Here is an 18,815-nt window from a genome sequence, read left to right on the forward strand (position 1 = left end):
GTACCAGAAAGGCTCTGCAGGAATCCCCCCCCACCCCTCCAGAATGCATGTATAGTGAAAGCTCAGCGGGAAGCCTCTGAAGCTATTTTTGTTGAAATGTTGGTGTTGTGCCTTGGCTTCCCCACAAAAATCAGGCAATTCTGCTCCAGCACATGGCTTCTTAGACCTCTTGGTAACCTCTGACACCCGCCCTATCTTCACCACAGCAGAAATCTACAACAATTGGTGCTCTTCTCAGCCACAGACTTTTTTATGGGAGGAGGGGCCATTTACACATAGGAACTTTTCAGAATGTGTAGGAAGGTCTTTTACATTTTTTAAAAGATTTTATTTATTTATTCATGAGAGACACAGAGAGAGAGGCAGAGACACAAACAGAGGGAGAAGCAGGCTCCCCGCACGGAGCCCGACGTAGGACTCGATCCCAGGACCCCAGGATTACGTCCTGGGATGAAGGCAGACCCTCAACCACTGAGCCCCCCAGGCGTTCCAAGAATGTGTAGGAAGGTCTTTAATGAAATTGTTCCTGAAGTGTGAGACTTTTGTAGTTCTTTTTTTTGAGACTTGCTATGCCCATGTAACTGTTCTTATAATCTAATAGATGTATTCAGTGTTTACCATTTGAACTATTTCTGGCATGGGCTCTTCCCCCAGGGCCCACTGGGGTCCTACGCCAGCTAAAACTAGGAAACTCAGAGCTGTCAGTACATTTTCCTGGAGGAGTGGTCTAAAGCTGTTTATCAGATTTTCATGTTAAGGTTAAGAACTGTGGTCTGTATCCCCTTTCCGTATTTCTTGGTTGTAATTTATTTTTAGCTATTAGGTTTTTTTTTTTCCTTTTAAGGATTTTATTTATTTATTCATGAGAGACACAAAGAAAAGGCAGAGACACAGGCAGAGGGAGAAGCAGGCTCCTTGCATGTGTGACTCGGTCCTGGAATTTTGGGATTATGACCTGAGCTTAAAGCAGATGCTCAACTGCTGAGCCACCCAGGCATCCCAGCACTAGGTTTTTATTTATTTTAAAATGTCATTTATTGGGACACCTGGGTGGCTCAGCAGTTGAGCATCTGCCTTCTGCTCAGAATGTGATCCCGGGATCAAGTTCCACATCAGGCTCCTTGCAGGAAGCCTGCTTCTCCCTTTGCCTGTGTCTCTCATGAATAAATAAATAAATGACATTTTATTTTTTTTAAAGATGTTATTTATTTGAGAGAGAGAGAGAGCATACGAGCAGGGGGAAGGGCAGAGGGAATCTCATGCAGACTCCCTGCTGAGGGAGGAGTCCAACCTGGGGCTCGAACTCACCACCCTGAGATCATGACCTGAGCCAAAAACAAGAGTGGGATGCTTAACCGACTGAGCTACCCAGGCACCCCAGCCATTTGGTTTTTATATGGCAATAATGGGTCTGATTATTTTACAAAGGTACTTGGTAAATGACTGATGATCGACTAAACATTAAAAAAGCAATCAGATGTTTTTCTGTTTACTACTACTAAAAACAAATGGTTCTTTCTTTATCCCTGAGCCATACTATCAAAATCTTAGATTCCAAACAGGAAACTGAATTGGAATCTTTGAGTATTTAGAGGAGGGAACTGTGACCCACAGAACTGAAGGATCAACATGAAATTCTGACAGTGTATAGGCTGCGACAGATGTACCAACAAAGCAGGTAAAAGGAATGAACTGTGACAACTAACCAATCCAGTTACAAGTGTGGGTCTACTACTGGGCAGTTATGGCTGGATCACTTTGGAGGAAGAAAGATAGGAAAAGAAGCTTAGGTCCTATGAAAATTCCTTGTGAACATCTTCTTCCCATCAGTCATAAATAATCTTGATTTCTGGTACTTGTTCCTGGGTTGATTATTTAAATAGTAGAATGAATATTCCTTTTGTGCTTGTTAGCAGAGTTTCCACTTTATCTCCAAGTTAACAAAATGATAATAGGAGTTTCATTTCCTAAAAAATTATGAGGTATATTTAAAAAAAATCAACCTTGTATATGATAGTGAACTAGGAGGGAATGTTAGATTAGTGTAGACTAAGTATGTTAACATTTTGAACAAGATGGGAGAGAGGAAATAAGGGCAGAGTATAAATCTATTCCAGGCCATTCTTTATGCTTTTGTATTAATGGCTCAAAGGTATATATATGGTTCAAAAAAACCCTAAATGCCTATAGACATGTAAGCCACAGAACAAGACTTTAAGGTAGTTATTTGAGCATAAAGAAGCCACAGAATGGCATAGTATAATCGTTCTCCAAGTTTAGACCCAGGCTGGCACCATCAACATCATCTGGTAACTTGACAGAAATGCAAATTCTCAGGCCCTCAGATCGAGTGCATCAGAAACTCTGGGGATGAGCCCTGCAGTCTGTTTTCATAAGCCATCCAGATGATTCTGAAGCACACTCTAGCCTGATGCAGTTGCTAAGCTGTACATCACAACCAAGCCATTGATAGACTAGAAAGCCTATCCTTGTAGTCATACAGACTTGCATCTGTGTCCTGATTTTATTACAAACTGTAAGACATTAAATTATTTCTCTAGGTCTCAGTTTCCTCATCTATAAAATGGGAATAAAAGTTATCTTAAAGGGTTATGGTGAACATAAAATGAGAGAAAATTGCATTTGTGCATGTATATATCTATTCTAATAGAGTCTCTAGCATGTGGTACAAACTCTGTAAATGAGTATCTCTACTTTTAAAACTTGGTTAGGCACATGGCTGGCTCAGTCAGAAGACCATTCAACTCTTGATCTCTGGGTCATGAGTTTGAGGCCCACAATGGGTGAAGAGATTATTTAAATAAATAAATGAAAAAAAAATCCACAACCCAAAAGTTTAAAGAAAAAGAACCTGGGTTAAAAGTATGCTTTCTAACATGGATTAATTTATTTTACTTTTTAGGTAATGCATCAAAATCCTCATGTATATGGATTTAAAGAAAAGAGTTTTGTGTGTGAATAGGTTTAATTACATCAGGAATGTTAAACATGACTGTGATGGAAAAACCTTCACAGATGCATTCAGCTATTACTAGTTACAGAGATCTTCAAAGTGGTCAAGAGTTTCATAAATTAAAAAAAAAGTTTCATAAATATATGAATATAAAGAGTTAATACATGCTAAATAAGCTGAGTTACTTGAATTGCTTCTTTGCTATTCATGTCTTCACCCACTGCCATTTTTTTCCCACTGCCATTTTACTAAGATAAACTGGTATATTTTAATAAATGGGCCAAGGTCACAACTGAGTCTTAGGATAATAGAAAAGATAATGTATGCTTGTTTCTTGATAAACTGGCAACACTTTAGCAACTCAAGAACTGTTCAGTCAGGGCATTCATTTCTAGGACTCTCCCACCTGCCCCACTACTTCCCACAAAGACCCTTAACCAAACGTCTCATACAGAATGTAACCTCAATTTATGTTTGCTAAGAAGGATGGTAAGCACCAAACATTATACTAGTCTCAGTAGCAAGCAGATGGCACTGCAGGGAATCGTCTTACTCGTGATGAGTGTCCACAATGGAGGTTAGTGACCCCAGCCTCTCTTCCAGAGTATTAATTCTGTATCTCATGTAGAAGGTGGAGATGATTAGTGCACAGACCCTGGAAAGGGATGAAAGGGAGATTTTCAATAGGTTGATGAACTCACATTCATAAAACAACCAACTCAGAGCCAGTGTTGTACACTGAAGGCAACATATTCCCCAAAATTAACTTGCTAAAGAGACTTGAGAAAGGTCCTTTCTCAATGGGCTGATGCTTGTCACAAAACTTGAGAGCTAGAACAGGATTTAAAATTTAAATTTAAAACCTTCTGGCCCAGGTTCCTCAACTTACAAACAATTGCCATCCTTCTAGGGTCTCTCAAGGTCATGCCCACAGTGGATTGCCAGCTCTGCTCCTTTTCCCAGTGGTGCTATGTCCTGTACTAGGAGGGCCTAGCCAGTGAGAGCCCAGTCTTGTTCTCTGGTGACTCACAAATTCCCTTCTTTATCTGGAAACCAAACTGGGCACATCCTCCTGGGTTGTAAGGAACAGCCTAGAACTGGGTCAGCCTATTTTCAGAAAAACAACTGGTTCAGGAATGGAATCTGAGGGGGAATTTTTTTAAAGTCTTTGCCTGAGTTTTCAGTAGAGGGGATGAAGATATTTTAAAGTTGTTTTGGCCTCTGTCCAGAGGACATGGGATAGATGAGAAAATAAATAGTAAAAGGCCAAAGATGCTTCAGCATTCACAGAACAGTTTTCTTATTAATAGTATCCACTCAGAAGTTAGTCCTTTGCTGGAATTGGTACACTGTGGTCTTCCTCCCTTCTATTTATTTAAATAAGGGGATGTGACCTAAGTATAAGGGAAAAAATGTTGGACTAGGAGACAAAAACTGTTAAAGGAAAGATTTGGGTCACATTAGAGATAACTGAGATTTACAACGATTCTTGGAAGCGTGAGATTATTCTTTTAGAGAACTGAATCATTTTCTTAAGTCACTCATAGTAAATACATCTACTTACACAATTGCGTAAAATATAAGAATATGGTGCAGAGTTGTACGTGTCTGAGACTTGACTTTGTGTAAGACTCCAATGGTTTCTGACTGACCTGTTGGGGGAGGAAAAGAGGAACAGGTTTAAAACTACCACACACCTCCCTTATCCAGTAAAGTCCCTATGGGGAAGAGGTACTTGCAAGAGAAAACATTCACTGAAGCCTTCCACGTTAACCAGTACTTGTAATTCCTTCCAGCATGTTACATATTTACGGAGAGCATCCTCTGTGTCAAGCATTGCACTGGAGTGAATCGTGTACAAAACTCTCATACCAGTATAATTGGTAAACAGTTATTAGAATAATTAGTAAATAAACAATTCAGTAATTTGAGTTTTATCATCAATTTTGGAATAACAATCGCAAAGTTTTCAAAATAATGGACTTCCAGGAAGGCTATTCACCTTTATATCCCTGATAATAAAGCAGAGAATTGGATACTGTTTGTTGAATGAATACATGAATTAATATGCAAAGAAAAAAGACCTACAGTAGGAAAGGAGGGGAGGGATATGAAAGGCAGTCATAAAGTGAAATATGAGGAGCTTTTATTTATTTTTTTTTGAGATTTAATTAATTTCTTTAGAGATTGAGAGAGAGCACTCATGAGCAGAGAAAGAGGGAGAGAGAAACTCCCAAGCAGACTCTACACCGAGCATGGACCTTGACATGGGGAATGATCCCAGGACCCTGAAATCGTGACATAAGCCAAAACCAAGAGTAGGATGCTCAACCAAGTGAGCTGCCCAGGTTCCCCTGAAATAGGCCCTTTAAAAGTTACAAGCAGATGCCTGCCACTGTCCCCTATCTAAGACCTTCTGTTCCTTACCATGTACAGGGAGACTCTTGGCTTTTCCTTCAGGCACTCTATTCACATGGGCATCTGCCCGAGCTGGTTTTGTTTCTCCCTTGGAGACATTCAGAACTGTCTGGGATTCCGTCACATGGAAATCTATCAAGCCAAAAATGGGGCTGGCTAAGTTTCTTCCCAATGCATTTAGAAACACAGGATCAACCACAAAGCAAATCAATCTCACAACATGCATAAAGGCTGAGACTATAAATACATCTTCTCACAAGCTGGTTCCCTGGATAGGTATTGAAATTCAATGCTTAGGCAAGTAACATAATGATATAAAGACAGTCTGTTCTTAGCCCACTGACTCATGGGGGCCATTCAGCTATAACAGTGAATAATATGATTAAAGGAAGAGGTAAAAAGAAAAAACATTTTGTGTTTTTTCTCTTTCAACCACCCTAATATTGTGTCAATTTAAGAGACACATATTGAATGTGTGTAAAGAGAAATGGATATTTACCATGTAAACAATTCCTTTTACCTAAACTTTCAAGCCATCCTTTCTCCAGAGTCCCTTCTCAATTATTAATTGATAATTAGTCCCTTCTTAATGAATTGACAAGGTGGTTTTGTTTTTGTTTGACAGGGGTGAGATGAAGATGTTTTGTGGAACATTCTATTTTAGTTGACAAAGAAATGTCTCAGACCTCGGGAGTTCTCAGATTCAGGAGTCTGAGAGCCAGAACTGCTGTATCCTTCCATCTCTTGCCGCCTTTGTCGAACCACTCCATCCAGATCTGAGAATTCATCGTTGAAATCCTGAAAGGAAACAATGAAGTGTACAGAGTTAAATTCCCCTCATTGAACAGACAGGACTGTGTAACTGCCAGCCCTTTCACTTGGGCCTGACCTATAAAATACTGAAAAAGAAGGGAGGATTACTCCATACCACTGGGATTTCCTCAACAGATCAGGGTATCTGGTGACCGAAACGGATTTTTCTGGGCGGTTAGAATTCTGTCAACAGTGGCCAACTTGTTGGAAACAACAAATAACTAGAAAAAAAGTTGAACTGCTGATGATTGCAAACCTTCTAGGGTAGAACTGGAGAAATCTCATTAGCACTTTGTAATGAGAAAAAGTGATTGACACAGAAACCTATACGAGAACAAACAGATGCACAGTTTTCTAAGTACATGTTCTACGTGCAAAGGTATTCTTTAAATCCGAGTTTTAAAAAAGGTGTTGGAAGTGAAAGGAAAAATGGGTTTAACAAATGAGACACTGAAAGTTTTAGCTTCCCCAAACCCCAACCAAATTAAGAGTCCGTACTATCACTTTTGAATTAGAGACAGAGGGTAGAGGGGTGAGCAGTAGGGAAAAAGCAGGGCTCTTTTACTTTATATCCTACTTGTTTCCCCCAAATGCTTAAGAACTGATGGGACTACTGGTGTCATTAAAGTGTCTCTGGGGAAGTTCCAAGTAGGCTGAGATTTTCAGTTAAGTTAGCTGCCAAATGAAGAGACTCCTTGTGTAAGGAAATGACCCACCCTTTGGCTTAAACTAGCTATCTTTTGATCATTTCAACAACTCATTTCAATTTCATGCAGGAATTTATAGGGGATAGAAAGTTGAAGAATTCAAGTCTCCTCAATATCATAATTATTGACTGAAGACCTATCATGTATCAGGCAGTTTGCAGAAGCTCCTTGACAACTGCACTTAATCTTCATGGCCACATCATGGGGTTGGCATTTTGCTGGATGAAGAAACTGAGTCACAGCAGGTAAAGAGCTTGTCTGATACCATAACTCAGCTGGGTGGAACCCAGATTTGAAACTGAGTTTGTTGGATTCTAAATCCTATGTGTTGTCTTTTATTTTGTATGACTTTCCATTACTTTTTTGCCCCCCAAGGTTATTTTTTTTAATTGAGATAAAAGTCATGTAATGTAAGTCATCATTTAAAGCATGCAATTTAGTGGTTTTTAAAATAATCACAATTTTCATGCAGCCATCACCACTGTCTTATTTCAGAACATTTCCACTACCTTCAATGTCAAACCCTTTACCTGTTAGCAGTTACTTCTAATTTCTCCCTCCCCCATCCCTTGGCAACCACTAATTTTCTGTCTCTATTGATTTATCTCAGACTTTTCATATAAATGGAATTGTACCATATGTGGCCTTTTGTGTCTAGCTTCTTTTGCTTAGCATCATGTTTCCAAGGTTCGTCCATGTTGCATGTGTCAGTATTCCTTCCTTTATATGGTCAAATAATATTCTATTTTATGGATATATCACATTTTATTTACCCATTCTGCAAATGATGGACATTAGGATTGTTTCTACTTTTTTTTTTTTTTTTTTGGCTATTATGAACAGTGCAGTGTGAACATTTTTTTTTTTGTAAGATTTTACCCATTCACCTAAGAGACAGAAAGTATACAGAAACAGAGGGTGAAGCAGACTCCCCACTGAGCAGGGAGCCTGATATGGGGCTCGATCAGGACCCCGAGATCATAACCTGAGATGAAGGCAGACACTTAAACCAACTAAGCCACCTAGCTGTGCCTGCTGTGAACATTCCTGCAAAACTTTTATATGTATATGTTTTCAATTCCTGTATTTTTTAACAGCTCTCAAAACAGATCTATAGATGTTAAAAGCATGGGCTCTTACCACTGTACCCAGGGTATCCCAACATTTAACAGTAATCAATTTGGAATAATCAACTGAATAAATATGGCTAGGAGTCTCAGGATGACATTATACCATCATAGGTATAAATCTTGTACAAATTGGGGGAACTACTTTCCACTGGAGATTTACTATACAGTCAACAAAGTCTAAAGAAAAAAAAATCTCTTTCACTTAGTCACTATAGAGTTCTTTTACAATTATTTCTGGATATTCCTCATGTTTTCTACTAAGCTATAAAGTCTTAGAAGCCAAGAACTAGTTTTGATTTTTCTTAGTGTCCTTGTAGCATACACTAGCACAGTGCCTGGAACACAGCAATTCGTGGGGATGAATCATGCTGCTACCTTAAGAGACTGGTGAATTCCTCTAAAATAACACGGACAAGGAAAGACAGCAAAGTTTTACAAACACCTCCACCGACCACTCACTTGACCAGACAGCCCACTATCACGTTCCTTTTGCAGGACAGCTTTTCAATTACTTTATTTATTTTTTCTTTTCAATTACTTGAAAACAGTTTATGGCCTCCTCTCTCCCCCCGTTTCCCACCCTATTCTTCAGCACAGAAATGCCCTGGGTCTTCATTTTACATCAGATATTAAGGTCTTACTCTCTGTCTCTCCCCCAGTCATGGTATAAGATAAGTATGATTGTGGGACACATTTCATTTCTGTTGCATTTAGATAGTTACATAGGCAACTCACCAGAGGCAGAGAGGAAGGGCGGTCGGCCCGGAAACTGTTTTCCAGAGAAGATGGGTTGGGACTGTTCCCGACGCTCATATTCTGAAATTATTGAAACAGAATGAAAACCCAAAACAACTACAAAACCACAGGAAATACAGAGAGGAGACAGCAAAGGAGCCGAGGGAGGTTGTACTCACTTCTAAGTGTCCACACACAGATTTTAGTAGCTTGTAAGTAGAATCTCTGGAGAGTAAGGAGACAAATATGTACTGAAAAACAAAACAGTCATTATTAACAGATACTACCTGAAAAGAAGTGAGAGTACAAAATTTATAAATATATCTATACATTTAAATATATATTTTATATATAAATAGTATATGTAGAATATAAACAGTTGTTATTATATATTATATATATAGATATATTAGGCATATATAATATAATCTTATATATGTGTATTTTTTTCTTTTCCAATGATGGAGACTGTCTTCTGGTCTACAGTCTCATTCACTCACACATTTTTAAATTCCATTTCTGGAATAAACCAAACATATTCCCCCACTTCCCCCACAACAGCAACAAAACCCTCAGACCCCATTTAAGTAATAAAGCAACAGAGAGCAACATGAAGGCTTCAATATGCTAACACTCATGCTCCAAACAAACAAGCACAGGCAGGAAAGGACCTGGACACTAAAAAAAAAAAAAAAAAGGCTAGTGATATTTGCTAGAACCTCTTTAAAGCTTATTCCCTACCACCATCACCCTCTTTCTTTCACGGTATTTAACAATTCCCAAGGGTCCTCTTTCTCTGTTCTGACCTAGATTTCCACTAAACATTTCCCAGAGGCTCTCACAGGCTTGTTCTGTTTCAAGCTACTTCCAGACCGTCCCTTGTACAAATATGGAGATTTTCTAGTGAATGCAAATACATAAGCGATGGGAAAGAAGTGAAATCAGACTCGGCAAGTACTTTGGAGACAAAGGACAAGGAAACATAATTTTTAAAAAAATTTTTTTTTAATTTTTTTATGATAGTCACACACAGAGAGAGAGAGAGAGAGAGGCAGAGACACAGGCAGAGGGAGAAGCAGGCTCCATGCGCCGGGAGCCTGACATGGGATTCGATCCCGGGTCTCCAGGATCGCGCCCTGGGCCAAAGGCAGGCGCCAAACCGCTGCGCCACCCAGGGATCCCTTTTTTTTTTTTTTTTTAAGGAAAAATAATTTTACCATGAACAGTATATGAAGAAAATATTAGAACTCACTCTTTCTCCATCTATTTGATCTTTTCAGATCCCCTTCCAGAAGTTTGTGATTATCCCTTTCACTCATCAACAAGAGCACTTGATCACTTGATATGCTTTCCTAGCAAGTACGTATTCCAAAGTAGTTAACATTGTGGGTGCTGCCATTAGACCTAGTTGCAAAGTCTGACTCTGATACTTAGAAGTGGGTGACAATGGGCAAACTATTCAACCACTCTTGGCTTCAGTTTACTTTTGATTTTCCTTTTTTTTTTTTTAAGGATTTTTTTATTGACAGAGAGAGAGAGAGGTGGGAGGGATTAGGGAGAGAGAGAATCTCAAGTAGACTCCCTGCTGATGTGGGGCTCAATCCCATGATCCTGAGATCATGACCTGAGCCAAAACCAAGATTTGGATGCTCAAGTAACTGAAGTGTCCCAGGTGCCCCTTGGTTTTCTTAACACTTAGCCCTCCTAGATGGCAGTGTTGAATCAACACGAAAATAGAAGGAAAGTATTTAGCATATGCCTGGTGAAAAGTACTTGATGCTTGTTAGCCATTAGTATTAAAAAAATTTTTTTTTTAAATATTAACCTATTTCCTACCTCATCAGAATAGCCTCTTTTATCTTTCCTCCACCTTCCTTTCTACTTCAATTTATTCAGTATGGTTAGAAATGGACAGCAGCTTTTATGCTTTCATAGAAATAGTAGGCAAAATATTAAAAAATTTCAAGGGAAAAATGCATTAAGAACTAACTACTCCATTCCTTCTTTCTGGCCAAATTGAAATAAACACCACTCTCAATACAAATATTTCTGGTTGCACATGTTTGTGGCAGCCCAACAATCTGGAGCAGCTCTAGAATTTCTATATGGAAGAACAGTACTTAAAGCAACCTGGAAGCCAAGAAACTAGTCCTAAAGCTGAACGTGCATGGCAAGCATGTATGTATTATATATTTGGGGATGGCTCTGGAGAGGGACCAAGGAAAGTTCTGTGGAGGGTGGCTACCCCACCCCAGAGACTCTTCAATATCCCCCAGCCTCACCAATGTGGTGGTGGTGGCTGTTTGAAATATTAAAACGGAATATATTCATCAATTTAGCCTGTTCTAAGAGATGTTAGGGAAAGGGCAGCCGGAAAAGAATTTTGTTTTTTAAAGATTTTATTTATTCATGAGAGACACACACAGATAGAGAGAGATAGAGAGAGCAGAGAGAGAAGCAGGCTCCATGCAGGGAGCCCGACATGGGACTCGATCCCGGGACTCAAGGATCATGCCCTGGGCCGAAGGCAGGCGCTAAACCACTGAGCCACCCAGGGATCCCCAGAATTTTATTTTTTTTGACCTCAGTCAAGCAAGTATAATTAAGTCAGCAGGAAATTCAAAACTGTCAACAATTATATTATAATGAGGGGAAAACAAGATACAAACAGGACAAAGCTAAGGTGCCCTCGCTGTGAGGTGTACTTACCCGGTCTGTGACTGTTGCTATAATCAGGGCATTTGGCACCAGAAGGGCAGTTTTGGTTTTCTTTATTAGGGTGACTGAGAAGACTGGAATAGAGATCTGAAACAGAATCAGTTAATACTGGTTCAGGCTTTGCTGAACAGGACTTCAAATCTTCATGTTGAAGGAAAAAAAATTTTAAATGGTTTAACTGAGAAAAATCATCCCCGTCCCCCCCCTCCCCCCCAGTAAGCTCTCCAGCCTCCAAGAAGGAAAGTGAGCATCTTCTCAAAGTTCTGTTTACAAAGCCAGAGGGTAAATTTACATCATCAATCCTACTCAAGGGCTTGGTGAGAAACTCTTATCTTGAGACAAGGGAATGAATCCAAAATACAGAGCCATCTTAAAGACAGGCCCAAGGCTCTAAAGAAGTTATGTGCTTGTGGTCATCCATTTAGGGCTAATCTCTGCATACCCTGCTCTTCTTCTATAACCTTAGGCACATGAGGGCAAGGAAAACGTTGAATAGCACTGATGTAGTGAAACCACTACTGGACAAAAGTCTGGGACCTGAATTCTCAGTTCTGTTACTATTCTGAAACTCAATAAAGGACACCTCATTTAAAATGGACACTGGACACTGGGTAGTATAGGCAAACTGAATTTAAATAAAAACAAATAATTAAAAAAAAATTAAAATGGAGCCTGGAGGCCAGAAGGGGGCGCTCTCATGCACTACTCTGGTCCTCCGTTGCAGACTGCAAAAGGAAGAGAAGCCCACTTTACCGCCCAACCCAGCTGGAGGAGGGCAGGATTTCTCCTCAGCAGCAAGCTCAGCCAATGAGAACGCTTGAATGCCCCTTCTCTTAAATGGACTTTTGTCCCAAGCAACCTCTCCCAACTTCCTCCCTTTCTCTGTAATTTAACATTTTTCTCCCTTGATCTCCAGACTTGCCTATGCTCTGCCATAGCTTGCATGGCTCAAATTGCAATTTCTCTGCTATCCCTGAATAAACCCATTTTGCCGATAAAACAATGGGCTGTTTTACTTTTTAAGGCCCACTCTGTGTGACCCACTCAACCTTACAAGCTGCCTTTTGTAAGCCTCAGTTTCTAGATGTGTAAAGTGTAGATACTCTTATCTGCTTCCCAGGATTTTCTGTGGATTAAGTGAGATAATATTTGGAAAATGCCTAGCACTCATTAAGAAAGTGATTTATTGTGTTCACTTTGGCAGCACATATACTAAAACTGGAATGATACAGAGAAGATTAGCATGTCCCCTGCACAAAGATAAGTGCAAATTCATCAAGTGTTCCATATTAAAAAAAATCGTTTCCTCATACATCTCATAAAAAGAGGATAGATGAAATAAAAGAACTCTAACTTTTCTGATCCGAACAATAGAGAATTACAGCAAATGAGAAAGTCACTTAATTAGGACAGCCCTATGAAGTACATATTCTAAGAGATTAGGACATTTGTTTAGAGAGGTATGTGACTTGTCAAAGGTTACAATGATGAAATTTGAACCAATCTAATCCAAAATATGGATTCTTTTTCATACAATGTACTAAAAGCATGTACCAGATACCATAAAGAATAGATGTTCCAATACTTTTATGTTATATCCCTCCAACCCTCCTTGGTTTCAAAGAGAAATGGATGGTATCACTTTGATCCTGGAAAACATAGTTACACACATCCGTGGTAAAGCAACCTGACTCCCTCCACAGGTACACACACTCACTTGAACATCTATTTTGTAAAAATGCTTCACATATTCTAAAAGAGAGCAACAAGGTTAGTGGGGAAGAGGAGGGGCTTAGGTTAGTACTGCCAGCTTGGGGGAAGAAAGATGAGCTTTTAATTCTGAATACTTGCATTCCCATATATAGGTTTATGAGATGGGTATGTTCTACTGCCCCTCAAAGTTCCAGAATGGAAGACTATGTAAGAACGAGGGGCTAATCTTTTTTTTTTTTTTTAAGATTTTTAATTTAGTAATTAAATAAATAATAAATGTCATGAGAGACAGAAAGAGGCAGAGACACAGGCAGAGGGAGAAACAGGCTCCCTGAAAGAAGCCTGATGCAGGACTCGATCCTGGACCCCAGGATCAGGCCCTGAGCCAAAGGCAGATGCTCAATTGCTGAGCCACCCACACGTCCTGAACAAGGAGCTAATCTTTTTTTTTTAAAAGATTTTATTTATCCATGAGAGACACAGCGAGAGACACAGAGACATAGGCAGAGGGAGAAGCAGGCTCCCTGCAGGGAGCCCAATGTGGGACTGGATCCCAGGACCCCAGGATCAACCCCTGGGCCAAAGGCAGACTCTCACTGAGTCCCTGGGGCTAATCTTAATGAGACATTTCCTAAAACCTATTTTGCTAATGAACTCTACTGCACAAATCCTGAAGTGTAGGAGGTAACTCAGAAGTTACAAGCTGGGATAACTTTGGGAAAGAAAATTAAGGTCTACAAAGATGGATGAAGATATAAAAATGAATCTAATTTTGTTTCAGAGCAGCAACACAAACACAGAGACTAGGTGCTATAAATTTGTTATTTTTTTTTTCATAATCTAAGGCATAGAACACTCTTAAGGAATTTTCAATCAACTACTTCCTAAGTATAAAATGACAAACAGATCACATGTGAAAATAGCATAAACCATTTTTCAGTTTGAGACTAAATGGAATCTCATGCACACATTTAATTTGACTAGCATCTGAAAATGCTGTTGACCAAAAGGTCTTGATTACATTACGGCTGCGCTTCATATTTTTTGAGGGTACGGTGTTTAGAAAATTTCCCTTCCTAGAGTGAATTGTTTGATTGCCTTTAGTTCATACTGGATGGTGTTGGATGCAGTTCTGTTGGCAGTACAGCAATTCTGGCACAGATCTGAAGCTCCAATCTCCTTGGCACCATCCTCAGAAGGGAAGAAGTGTATAAGTCACTACCGTGGTTCTTACGTTCCCACCCCGATAATTTTTAATCTCTTGTCTCTAAGATTAGCTATGGCACATGCAAAAGCAACTCCGACATGTTGCGTCTTTGAAAAACCAGTGTGTTACACCACTCCTTTTTCCTTTTTTTGTGCGGTTAGGTCTCTCTTAAGTAGATGTTAGACTTTAAAACCATCGCTAGGATCATACTGGCTTCAAACTGCACTTACTGAGTTTAAGATTTCCTCCATCCATTAACAAAGGCTCATTCTTTGTTCACTAATATCTCCAACCCTGCTGCTTTGGTCAGAGGCATTGGCTCTGTCTAAATTCTTGAGAATTATCTTATCACACTGAATTGGAGATCCCTGCTACCCAATCCCTTCCCCACTCTGAACAAGTCCTTTTAATTGATAAATCTAGAAATATGGTGGAATACTGCTTAATGTTGCTTTTCGTTGTACTGATTCAGGTAATACTGTTTATCAAAATATGTTTGTCTAGCCACAACTCTACCTAAATTATGGAACAACATTAAAATAACATGTCTGACCTACAGAACAGTGTGCTAGCCTGCTGACCCGACACCAACAACATCAAGAATTTCCATTGTCTTTGTTACACAGTCATTATCTAAGAGATTTCCAGGGGCTTTAGGGAGAATATTTAAATAAAACCTATCTACCACTCAAAACAAAAGCTTTTCAGCCAGTGACTTCATGAATATAGAAGCTGCTTATTCATAATCATGAGTCAGAAGGTCACGCAAACCTAAGAAGGAGTTTCTCGGACTCCTTATTCTAGTGGCCTGAGTGAACTGTGGTGTGACATTTGCAGGTCAAAAGGTAAGAATGTCAGTGGGATGGAATTATCTTTTTCCTTCTTATGACACAGTCCCAAGGTCCTTTCTTTAGAAGGCAGCGGCTTGGGAAAACTGCCAATTCCTTCAGGCAGTCCTCTTTAATAGCACAGGTGTCTTGGGCCTGTGGTCCCTCGAATCTGTTTCATGAGAATGAAAAGTTGTCAACTGTTGTCCCCTGGGGAATGTGGATGTGTGACTCAGGCCTTAAATTTTATAATTCCTGCTCACTTGATGCTGGTGATGGTACAAAGTGAGTTCTAATAACCGACTTATTTGTTTCTATGTGTCTCTGAGGTAACTGATAGGAACACAGTGTCAACATCGATATTTATTAAGAAAATGGTCTTGGGTTTAATATATTTCTTTTTTTTTAAGGTTTTATTTATTTATTCATGATAGACATAGAGAGAGAGAGAGGCAGAGAGAGGCAGAGACACAGGCAGAGGGAGAAGCAGGCTCCATGCCGAGAGTCCGACGTGGGACTCGATCCCGGGACTCCAGGATCGCGCCCTGGGCCAAAGGCAGGCACCAAACTGCTGAGCCACCCAGGGATCCCTAATATATTTCTTTGAAACAAACTATGGCACACTCCCTGAATGGGCGGCTTTGAAAGTTCTCTGGTGACATCTGGGTAGATAGAAAGGATTTAGCATAGGGTTGTGGGAGAGATCTACGTATATAAGGAAATAAACTGAGAGTGGTCTTTAGGGAAAAAGGGAAGTTAATGTCATTGAGAGGCATTTAGGACCTGTAATAATTAGAACTATGACAAAGGAAATAAAGATATAAAGGTATAATAACAGTGAATATTTATAAACATTGCTATGCTTAAAACTATTGATATTCACAATATAGAATAAAGTGAATAGGTTTCTTTTAAAAAATTATACTAACCTTAGTATCTTTTCCAAAGACCTTGGAATGAAAACAAATCCAGTTTTCTGATACAAAGAGCTTCCCCTGGTATAGTATCTCTTTCTGTAGAGCACAGGTAAAACCTGGGAAAATAAATGCAGGTTTAAGAGCACTTAAAATTTCCATATAAGGGGCATCTGGAGGGTTTGGTCAGTTAAGTGTCCACTTTCAGCTCAGGTCATGATCCTGGGGTCCTGGGACTGAGTCCTAAGTGGGGCTCTCTGTTCAGTGGGGAGTTTGCTTCTCCTTCTCCCTCTGCCCGTCCCCCTGCTCATGCTCTCTCTCTCTCTCAAATAAATAAATTAAATATTTCAAAAAATTTCCATATGAAACAAAAATTTTATAAGTATGTTGGTTCCTCAGGACTGGCAGAGATAATATACTCAAAAGATCTTTTATGTCTTTATCAGTCATCTTTAGTGAGTAAAGCTACGGGGATGAGAGTTTGTTTTTTAATTCAAAGTCTTATATGCTTCAGTATAAAATGGCAAGTCTATCACTACAAATGGGAGTTCAAGAATGGAGTTTCAACATCTCTATTTAGGAAGGTGTGTCACTTTGTGCTTGCTAATGATGGCACTCTTGGGACTGTCACTAATGACTCCTTTCGAAATTGATAGTCTCAGTGTGGGAAGAGCATGTGAATGTGATCCACATGTTTGGCCATCATGGCAGGAATCCAGCATTCTGCTTAATTAACATTTGTATACAGAGAGGCCAGAATGGAACGCTGGTCCTAATGAACCTAAGAGGAGCAGAGTAGGTCTTTGCTGGTATACTGGGCAGGGCATTTGGGTGTGATTGTCACACCCTGCATAGTGTAGGGATCGACACCTATCCATGCATGAGGATCTGTGCTTCTTTTCAGTCTTCTTCCAATGGCCTGTCTTCTAGTCTCATTATCTTAAATCTCAGGACAACCCATACACAGTCAATACAGAAGGTGAGGAAATCATTCTGGAACCATCGTGGAGGGTTCCCTATCATTTGGAGGGATTCAGATTCCCATTCTACTCTCTTACCTTTCAAGGTGCTTGGTGAAAGCTGAATGAAGCTGGCATCCCTGCTACATCATGACTTTCAAAACCTGTTCCCCCTGGTGATGCAGTCCCCAGATGGGAGCCTACTTTCTACCCCCAAACCAATTAGCCTTGAAAACCTTCTTTTCAAGTAAGTCAAGCAGGTTAGAACTTACTTTGCCTCAGTGGTTCTTCAGTTGGGACGTCAAGAAACAACTTGTGGAAGTGCATATTTGCCTTATACTACAACAAGAACACAACACAGGTGTCACAATTTGCATTTCTTGGTGAAACATCACAAATTTTAACTTCAATTTAGATTACATAACAAGGGGTGCCTCGGTGGCTCAGTTGGTTAAGCACCCGACTCTTGATTTTAGCTCAGGTCATGATCTCAGGCTCCCATCGGGCTCCCTGCTCAGCGTGAAGTCTGCTTGTAGATTCTCTTTCCCTTTGCTTCTCCCCCTGCTCATGCTCTCTCTCTCAAATAAATAAATATTTAAAATAAATAAATTACATAACAAATATCCCCTCCCTTGTTATAGTGTCTTTAGAAATTCCTTCTCTTTGATCTTATAGTCTTTGACACAACCATTCAAAGTAGGCAGGACACCAAGCTTTCATTTTCCAACAAGATTAGTGACTTGCTGGTTGGACAGACGGACAGACATCTGACCATGCTGCAGCTGGTGGTCATCGGTCTGCCCAGGTGGCTCAACAAGGATGTTCCAAATGAAAAATAACATGAAACTCCAAAGGATCTCACCAGGGAGGGCAGAAAATTCCAGGCCACTAAAGATACAAGGACTGTTAGAGGAGGGCAGTGGCTAAAAGATCAGATAAACCTGAGTTCAAGTCTTGGCTAAATCTCTCTTTTGGTGTGTGATTTTGGCCAAGTGAGTTAGCCTCGCTGAGCCTCAGATTGCTCTTCTGTGCCAGAGGGCAAATACACTACCTGTCCCAGAGGGCTGCCGTAAGACCTAAATGGGACAATCCATCTAAAAGACCCACCATCACCTGTTATTGTTACTCTCACTACTTCTGTTGCAAGGGTATTTCCTTAGCCAGTGTCAGGGGGAGAGGACTCTCTAGGGTGGGAGAAAGCATGTGTTTCCACAGCTGTGAAAACAACAACATACAGCCAGCAATTTACATTTGGTAATGAGCCTTCACAAATATCATCCCCCAAATTACCTGGGGAACTCATGTCCCCATTCCATGGGTCTGGACGGGGTGCCTCAGGGAAACTGAGTCACTTAACTGGCGCCACAGAGCTAAGAGGTAGAACTGGTCCTCCTTTCACAGGACCTCTGCCTGACAGGATGCTTTTTATATTAAAAAAAAACAAAAACAAAAACAAAAAACTCTTATGAGCAGAAGAGAGAGAGAGTACAAGCAGGCCCTTCATGTTTTATTATCCAAACTAGGAGTCATCTCAATGGCAGCACTGGTCTCAGTATTGCTTTAAGGAAGAGCTTTAGCAAGGTCATGCAGATGATAGATGGTCCCTGCAAGTCAGCTATTTTATAAACACCTCACATAAAGTAGGTCATTTCACACTGCCTCCTAAAAGCACATTTTGCATCCAGAAGTTACTTGGATTA

General features: G+C 40.0%; 1 protein-coding gene and 1 non-coding gene across 3 annotated transcripts in view; one reads left to right on the top strand and one right to left on the bottom strand.

The window, feature by feature from the left end:
* GRAMD2B (GRAM domain containing 2B) overlaps positions 1-18,815 on the bottom strand; it is a 111,502-nt gene that overhangs the window by 4,390 nt on the left and 88,297 nt on the right. For both annotated transcript variants that reach the window (XM_055302508.1, XM_055302509.1), the window contains 9 exons: positions 17,388-17,454; positions 16,172-16,275; positions 11,487-11,582; positions 8,957-9,028; positions 8,778-8,858; positions 6,079-6,190; positions 5,402-5,524; positions 4,539-4,626; positions 3,528-3,629 (listed from right to left, as the gene is read on the bottom strand). In XM_055302508.1, coding sequence (XP_055158483.1) covers positions 3,528-3,629; positions 4,539-4,626; positions 5,402-5,524; positions 6,079-6,190; positions 8,778-8,858; positions 8,957-9,028; positions 11,487-11,582; positions 16,172-16,275; positions 17,388-17,454 — 845 coding nt within the window. The remainder of the gene's footprint in view (positions 1-3,527; positions 3,630-4,538; positions 4,627-5,401; positions 5,525-6,078; positions 6,191-8,777; positions 8,859-8,956; positions 9,029-11,486; positions 11,583-16,171; positions 16,276-17,387; positions 17,455-18,815) is intronic.
* On the top strand, positions 12,684-12,789 carry LOC129495356 (U6 spliceosomal RNA). Its single transcript, XR_008661515.1, has one exon. It is a non-coding gene; the product is annotated as a U6 spliceosomal RNA (small nuclear RNA).

This window comes from Nyctereutes procyonoides, unplaced genomic scaffold (genome assembly GCF_905146905.1).
Source record: "Nyctereutes procyonoides isolate TBG_1078 unplaced genomic scaffold, NYPRO_anot_genome, whole genome shotgun sequence".
NCBI lineage: Eukaryota > Metazoa > Chordata > Mammalia > Carnivora > Canidae > Nyctereutes > Nyctereutes procyonoides.